Source organism: Zerene cesonia, chromosome 25 (assembly GCF_012273895.1).
Source record: "Zerene cesonia ecotype Mississippi chromosome 25, Zerene_cesonia_1.1, whole genome shotgun sequence".
Classification (NCBI taxonomy): domain Eukaryota; kingdom Metazoa; phylum Arthropoda; class Insecta; order Lepidoptera; family Pieridae; genus Zerene; species Zerene cesonia.
Window position 1 is genome coordinate 5083307 of NC_052126.1, and position 8893 is coordinate 5092199.

The 8893-nt window shown below is 36.1% G+C and overlaps 1 protein-coding gene across 1 annotated transcript in view; it reads left to right on the forward strand.

Moving 5' to 3' along the window:
• Positions 1–6569, forward strand: part of LOC119836620 (Down syndrome cell adhesion molecule-like protein Dscam2) — a 28119-nt gene extending 21550 nt beyond the window's left edge. The window contains exons 25-32 of the mRNA XM_038362003.1: positions 628–888; positions 1500–1660; positions 2203–2365; positions 3129–3246; positions 3975–4105; positions 4788–4910; positions 5327–5407; positions 5779–6569. Of these exons, the coding sequence (XP_038217931.1) occupies positions 628–888; positions 1500–1660; positions 2203–2365; positions 3129–3246; positions 3975–4105; positions 4788–4910; positions 5327–5407; positions 5779–5807 (1067 nt within the window). The 3' untranslated portion in view covers positions 5808–6569. The remainder of the gene's footprint in view (positions 1–627; positions 889–1499; positions 1661–2202; positions 2366–3128; positions 3247–3974; positions 4106–4787; positions 4911–5326; positions 5408–5778) is intronic.
• The last annotated feature ends 2324 nt before the right edge of the window (positions 6570–8893 follow it).

An 8893-nucleotide genomic window follows, 5' to 3' on the forward strand; every position in this document is an offset into this window, starting at 1 on the left:
GGCCCGAGCGTCGGAGAATCTGTAGGTTGTCAATGACCTTGAATGAATTTATCATTTAAAATATTACATCGTTACAACTAACGGTGCTTACAATTGTACGGTGTTATTTACAACACGTTTAACCCAAGAACGGCTGAGTAGATTTAACAAATACTTGTTCGATTTGTCTTCGTTATATTAGGATGATTGATGATAATTTTAGTGACAATTCTTGTAAATAAGAGAAAAAACAAATCAAAAAGTAAATGGCTTTTGCCATTTGTATGTGGTAGTCGAGCACGCTTCGGCATAAATAGGGCCAGCTCGCACCGGGGACTACCACACCCACACACAAAACCGGCGTGGAATAGCTCACTGCTGTGTTTCGTTCAGTGGGTGGGGGTGCCAGAGGCCAATATCCTTTTCCATATGCTTCCCAGTCCTTTCCTTTATACCTCTCGTCTATTCTTTCTTAATCCCTTTCCAATTTGATGTCAGCAATACATTTGTAGAGGCGTAATGTCTGCAATTGACATTAGGTCTCGCCAAATGAGCATGGGCGGTGGGAGCGATCACCATCAGACGACCCACCGGCTCCATTGTCGAAGAAGACATAAAAAAAACTTGGAAACTGATTACAAACCCGAGGCTACAACGTGAGCTGGAAGGAGGCGGGCGGCGCGTGGCGCAGCGCGGCCGGCGGCGAGCTGCGCGACGAGCTGCGCGGCGAGCTGCGCGGCGAGCTGGGCGACGAGCTGCACGGCGAGCTGCGTGGCGAGCTGCGTGGCGAGCTGCACGGCTCGCTGCGCGGGCTGCGCTGCGGCACGCGCTACGCGCTGCGCGTCACCGCCACCAACGCCGTGGGGACCTCGCCCCCCGCCTACCTGGAGGCCGCTACCCTGGGCGGAGGTAAACTATCGCTACTGATGGATATCTTACTTCTTTATTTCTGGATTTAACTGTGTATATTACGGGTGAGGGAGGGGGATGACGATACTTGGAAATATGTAAAGAAAAATAATTATTATGAGTTCGAATAGCGAATTATAATGTACCGGTTTGAATCCCGCTTCATAATCAATTTTCTGTTTTTCACATTTTTGAAATATTTGAAAATTACTTGAATTATATATTTTTATACTTGATATCCTTACTAGTATTTTATATTGCAAATGCGAAAGTAACTGTCTGTGTTGTTTGTATTTTCTCCAAGTTTAAACCACTGAACTGATTCAGATATAAATCGATACCAAGATAGCTTGAGACATGCGAAAGGGCATGACTAGAAATAGTTTATATTCCCATGGAATTTCCAGGATAAAAACTAACCTAAGTTCTTTTTCGGATATCAACCAACCACAATGGTTAATGCTAGAATTTGAGATAGACAGACAGAGTAACATCCGCATTTGTTATATCAGTAGGGATTTCATAAAATAGTCTTATTTCAAACTCAGTAAAAACAACAATTAAGATGCCAATTTTTACAATTTCATAATAATCTCCAAAATTCTTCACAGTACCAATATCACCGACAACAACCGAATGGTTCTGGAGCAATTCCACTCACATTTACATCCAACTCAGTGGATGGGACGACAATGGATGTGAGATCACCAGGTGGGAGGTGGACTATAGAGAGTACGGGACCAAAATATGGAAAAGGGCTGAAAATAAATTGGTATGGTTCAATTTTGTCTAACTATAAAATATGTCTTAGTCTCTTGTTAAGTCATCGTAGGTAATGCAGCTTGTGGGTCACCTAATAGTAAAGCTTACACCTCTAAAAATGGATGGATGATGAGAAAAGGAAGGGTGGATGAGGGGTATAAGAAAAAGGACTGAGAAGGCCTCCGGCTTCTCCACTCAGTAAACGAATCACAGTAGTATGCTTATATTTCATGGTCATCTACTGCGGGGGTGTGGTAGCTTCCCCAGTGCGATCTGGCCCAATTCGTGCCAAAACGTGCTCAATTCACGCATTCAAATTTCGGTCTGTCTTGTTCCTCTGAACAGCTGACTCATGCTCAAGCCCGTTTGTTTTAGTTCAAAATTGAATGATAACACACGGAAGACTTTCAAATAAAAAAATGCAGGATAATCGGTTCATCCACTAGAATCTTCTGAGGTAACAAACCGAAGAAGTTACAGTCGAATTTGTAAACCTCTTCCTTTTTTGAAATCGGTTAAAAATCGAGCTTTAAGCCTATTTTATTCTTGCAGCCGCACGTAGACGCGTGGGGTTCTTACCCACTAGTCAGTCAGAACTCCTTTATCCTGGCCGACCTGGAGCCAGCCCGATGGTACCAGGTTCGGGTCCTGGCCGAGAACTCTGCTGGTGTGTCCACAGCCCTCTACATGTACGCCACCACCACTGAACTCGGAGGTAAATATATGTATTAATAGGGGTTGAAAGTGTGAATGATGAAATAAATGAATCGTGTTTTAAATCCGTTAAGTTCAGAAAAATCTTTCAATGTATGGAAACTCAAAGATTGTTATATAAAAAGACTAAAGCCCCGTAATCATATGGTAATCATTAGTTTGGAATAATCCACGTGTTGCAAACTTGTTATCACCATGTTGTTTACAACACAACGTGTTGCGGAGTTGCTATATACATGTTGCTTACAACACAACGTGTTGCGGAGTTGCTATATACATGTTGCTTACAACACAACGCGTTGCAGAGTAACTATGAACACATTGCTTACAACACAACGTGTTGCAGAGTTATTATGAACATGTTCCTAACAATACTACCATTTGTACAGTTGGCAACATTTCAACAAACTTTCATATAACATTGTTGTTCTGTTGCTCAACAGATATATCATACCCAGGCTCCAAAAATATTAAAAAATGGTTTCAAAATCCTTCAAATCCCAATCCTGTCATATTATCAAATAATACATTTATTATTTTCTTGTGTTTGATTTTACGCGAGTACTATACATTTAGAAATTAAAAAGTTTTTAACGGATTTTAAACGCGATTTATTATGATATATATGATGATATAACATCTCAGTCTCGCCGTGACCACGCTCGCTGTAAAGTGCTCGAAGCGTTGGGTTAATAATATAATGAATAAATCGCGTTTAAAATCCGTTAAAAACTTTTTAATTTCTAAATACATTTATTTTCCAGAATCAATCGGACCTCCATCCGATTTCATGGATTTGAATATGCTGGTGATTATATGCAGCTCGATTCTTCTCACCATCTGTCTGTTCACTTGCTTATATATATTTATTAAGAGGCACAAGTGAGTAAAGCATGTTTATATTTTATTTATGATAAATATAAATTAACATTTTTGATGAAACCATCCAGACTGACAAAGCATTTCGATTGTTTTAATTTTCATTTTATAATAAGCCTTTATGTCTTTTGACACTTTCTATCCTTTGCCACTGAATAATTAGATATTTAATAAATTCCTCAAATTCAGCCGCAAAAGAAAAAATAAAACTAGAATTATTATGTTCCTTCAACGTTCCGAAAATCCTAGTAATATTATAAATGCGAAAGTTTGTAAGGTGTGTGTGTTTGTTACTTTTTCACGCAAAAACTACTGAAACGATTGCAATGAAATTTGATACGTAGACAGCTGGACAACTGGAATAACACATAGACAACATTTATCCCGATATTCCTAAGGGATACGAACTTACACGGGTGAAACCGCGGGGCGCAGCTAGTGGTTTATAACCATACTTTGTATTCGGTATAAGCAATGAAAATACGTATCAGTAAGTTTGTATAACAAATTATGATTTTCTGTATACCCCTATCTCTTTTTCTTCAAACAAAATCACCTAGCTCATTTAATTGTGACAATGTATAAGAGATTGCCTTTTCGAAATAGTGTTTTCTGTAATATGAGATAAGGATATGCAAAGTATTGATCAGAGGAACAAAGAAAAGGACTGAGAAGGAAGCTATACCAGCCCCTATCGTTTATTTTATTACAATATTTTGACAAATTCACAGCCACGACAGACTTACCTCCTACCGCAATTCTCTCACCACCGAGTGTAAATCGGAACCGGCCGCCAACACGCCGCCCAACGACACGCGAGTGTACAGCACGCCCGTGCATCTCACTGCTGATAATAAACACGGTGAATATGCTTATACATCTATACACCTATACATTATACATCTGTACACCTATACACTTATACACCTATACATCTATACACTTATACACCTATACATTATACACCTATACATCTCTATACACCTATACGTCAACACACATGTTACATGTACCTAACGTTTTCATGCAAGTCTACAATAGACAACACTCAATGTGGCGCACCCGTCTGTATATATATACTTTACTAGCGGTCCACCCCGGCTTCGCCCGTGGTACATATATAGCCTATAGCCTCCCTCAATAAATGGGCTATCTAACACTGAAAGAATTTTCAAATCGGACCATTAGTTCCTGAGATTAGTGCGTTCAAACAAACTCTTCAGCTTTTTAATATTAGCATAGATATATTTTATGAAGGTTTATATTTCATATATGCACCTATAACCCTTTATACACATCTCTATATATTTGTATAGGTGTATAGACTTACTATACGTCCATATGCATTTATGTATATATGGTTATATTTAATTGCCACAACGTGTCCTGTCCGTTTTCAATATAGCCATAACACGAATTTCGCGTTGTGGATCTTTTACAACGACCACGACGCGAAGACGAATAGAAGAGGGTTTTAGCGCTTTCGGCAATTTCTCCCAGTTAACATTCGAATACATTTTTTTTTATATTAAAACAAATTCCAGAGCTATACGAGATAAGTCCGTACGCGCAGTTCGCGATCGGTTTCCGCACGTTCGGGCACGTGGACAACCAGGAGGTGCCCGGGAGACACGCGCCCGGGAACAGTAAGGCGAGATACGATAGTGGTAACGTGTTTTTAAATATTATTTGTTTGATTTTTTTTGATTAGCGGGCAACTGAGCTGGTGGGTCACCTGATGGTGAGCGATCACCGCCGTCCGTGGACAGGGCAGAGGTGTGCCTCTGCAGATGCGCTGCTTGCTTTATGGGGTAAGGGAAAAGGAAAGGATTGAAAGTGGAAACAAGGAATGGATTGGGAGGGTTAGGAAAAGGAAACGGGCCCCAGAGGCCCCCATACCCCATTTTAGTAGCATGCTACTATTTCACGCCGGTCTCCTGTGGGGGTGTGGTACTTCCCCGGTGCGAGCTGGCACAATTCGAGCCGAAGCGTGCTCGACACGATGTCTTATGAAATTGTAAAAAAAAAATATTATTTTTGTATTAATGTGATTTATTTATATAATTGTTTTATTCTCCCCTAGAAACCAGCTTTCAGATGAGGTCAGAGTCTGAAGATAGCGACTGCGTGTCCAGAACCACCACCTTGAAAAGCGCGCCGCGAAGTAAGTATATAGACTACTAGCGGTCCGCCCCGGCTTCTCCCGTGGTACATACATAGCCACTCTCGGTTCTACGCACACGCGTTAACCACTGAACCAAAGAGGTGGTCAATTACTACCTAATACTAGTATACAGCCCGCGGCTTCGTCCGCGTAGTTAATAGAAAGATAGTCACTGCTTGCTTGCATGCTTTGAATTTCATATCTTTTAGGATATTTTATTTAATGTGTTTTTTTATGTATTAATGGTATAATATATTTAAATACAGAGACACAATAAATTTTTTATATTTGTTATGTGTGTGATTAAAAATGTGATAGTTATAATACTAAGCTAGTTATAAGTTAATTCTAAGTGAATTCCTTATCCACAGAAGCCTGCAGGATCCCCCACCATAGGTAGCTGAGTCGAAGCGACCAAACAAATTGAATAATATATAAGTTATAACATAATTAAGACTTTTTATTTACATTTGTTGTATTTTCAATGTAAATAGTACATAATTTATAATTAAAATACATTTTTTATCAAATTGTTAGTCTTAGTATTAATTTTGATGTATTTTTCTTTTCGATACTTAATTAATCTTTTATTTTAGTATACTTAATGAACAATTGTTCGTAATTGTCAACGAATTTTCGCATTTTTAACTCACAGCGAAAAAATATGTTAATACGTTTGCCGTAGCTCTGAAATGAATGGACCGTTTGCGATGCGGTTTTTTTCACTTGAGAGCCAGTTATTTGGTGGTTGTTAGCCTATGGGGATGTAAGAATATCAGCCCCTTTCCAAAATGAAGTTAAATATTTTTGGCGTATTAATATGTAATCCTTTTTTATAACATTTCTTTCTAGTCATGCCTAGTCATTGTTCATTTAAAACCGACTTAGAAAAAGGAGATTTATGAATGCTACACTATTTTTGTGTTTGTTAACTTATAACTTTCTACTGAGTGAATCGATTTTAATAATTCTTCATCTAATTGAAAGCTGGTGCCTGGTTTGTGGTCCCGTTTGAATTAAATACATATTCATAAAAAAATCATGAACACACGTTGTTTATTTAAATATGTGAAATATTTATTTTTATTATTTTGTTTTTTCTTAATATTGTTTATACGTATCAAGTAAATTATATTGCCATATTAAGTTTAAGTATACCGTAGCCAATTATTCCTCTTAAATAATTATTTAAGTATCTCATGCCAAATAATTGTATATTATAAGGTTTCTATCAAAGATTTTAAACTATGTATTTTAATGTAGTTACAATTTGAACTTTTATTATATTTTTGACATGGAAGCGCTATCTAATACAGCTTTTTATTGTAATATGTATATATAGATTTTATTTTGATTTTATATAAAACTACTAAATAACTACTAACTTCTAACCTTTTCAACCAACTTTAACAAATACGAAGGAACACACTTGTAGTTTTTGTATGTGTTATCTTACAACTTTTTACTAGGTGAAGTGAAATATTTTCTTGTGTTTGATTTTACGCGACAATTACACATTTAGAAATTAAAGACTTATAACGTCGTGTTAATAATATAATGATATAATAATTTTAGTCTTTAAGTTATAGGTGAAGCGATTTTAATGATTCTTTATTTTGAAAGCTAGTGCCTCCCGTATGTAGGCCATTTAAATTGATCTAGATCTGACAATTTGAAGGCGACTTAGTTAACGCCTCAGCTCTGATTTTCAGTGGTACCCTTTCTTTATAATTAAAAACAATTATCTTGATACATAATTGAAAATAATTAAATTTAGTAATTTATTGTGTTTGATTTTACGCGAGTATTATACATTTGGAAATTAAAGACATAAACGTATTAACGCGAGACAGTCTCCCCGTGACCACGCTCGCTGTAAAGTGTTCGAAACGTCGGGTTCATAATATAATGAATAAATCGCGTTTAAAATCCGTTTAAATGTCTTTAATTTCTAGACTTAAATAATAATAGATTCATGCAATCAAAATGATTAATTTCGTAAACAATTTTAGAACCTTAATAATGTTTCCATGTCAGATTATAGTAGAATAATATTTATCTTCCAAAAGACTGATTGTTTGTTTACATTGTTTTATAATTCAATTGTAATGTTTAATTTAATAGAAATGAAATTTCGAAATATAAACGTTAGAATTTACTGTTTTGTTTTATTTTGTCATTTTAAAGATAATGCTATCATCATCATCATCATCAGCCCATACATGTTCCCATTACTGGGACACAGGTCTCCTATGAGGGTCCAGGCCACAATCCACCACATAATATAAACAATACGCTATAAACATATACCAATATATGAAAACTGTCAATACAAATATATTTATTACCTTTGAGCTTTTTTTCACCAATCCTTTCCCTTCGCTTTTAAGGAAACTGCAAGATCTAAAAGCGTGCTTTATTATAAGATGAAAAATGTATGACATGGTTCAGAATACGTGCTAATTTGATATTATGTTAATAACATAATGCTACAAATTTGATTCGTAAGTATCTCTAAACATATTTTCTAATTTTAACTAATAAGCAACTCGATTATGATGTAAATATACGCGCCATCGTTGTTTTCTCAATAATTCTTCAAACGACAAAGCTATCTTAATTTTATAGTGATTTATTTGTTTAGTACAATCAATAGGATAATGCTGTCTTAATTTAATAGTGATTTATTTGTTACAATCAATAGATTTATAATATTCTGTATTATTATTTCTGAGCAAGTCTTCTAAATCAAACTGACTACATCTCGGGAACTATTGGGCCGATTTCTTAAATTCTTCACCGTTGTGGGTGATACCTGAATGCTATAGGTTATTTAAGTGCCACGAGCGAAGCTAGGGCGAACCACTAGTAAATAATAGCTCGAATCGCATTAAAACAGAACTCATTAGTTTCCCAACTGGGATTTTTTTGACGTTGCCGCCAAAATAACGAACTGTATTTTGGATGAAATTCAATTGTGATTACACATTTGGTGTTATAAATATACAGTACCTGGATGACCGAGCTTTGCTCGGTATTTTTTTATTTTTTTTTTTTTGTTTTAACTTTAATTATTCGCAAAAAAATAGTATTATTATTCGCCAATAGATTTCAGGAAGAGTCATAATAAATTGGGACTACTCAAACGCCTCCAAGTTTAAGTCGATAAAACACGAATGTGATATTTTCTAAAAAAGATTCCTAGCTAGATCGATTTATCGCCCCCGAAACCCCCTATATACAAAATTTCATGAAAATCGTTGGAGCCGATTCCGAGATTCTAATTATATATATATATATATATATATACAAGAATTGTTCGTTTAAAGGTATAAGATACACACTATAACGAGAAAACAATGGATGTTTTGTTTATATTGGGAAATTCTGGTGAAGTCAGTAAGCAATGTTAATATTTAAAATCCTTGAAGGTCTCCCATGAAAATGATTGCAAAAAGGGTTTGATTGTGTATATTTAAACGATTA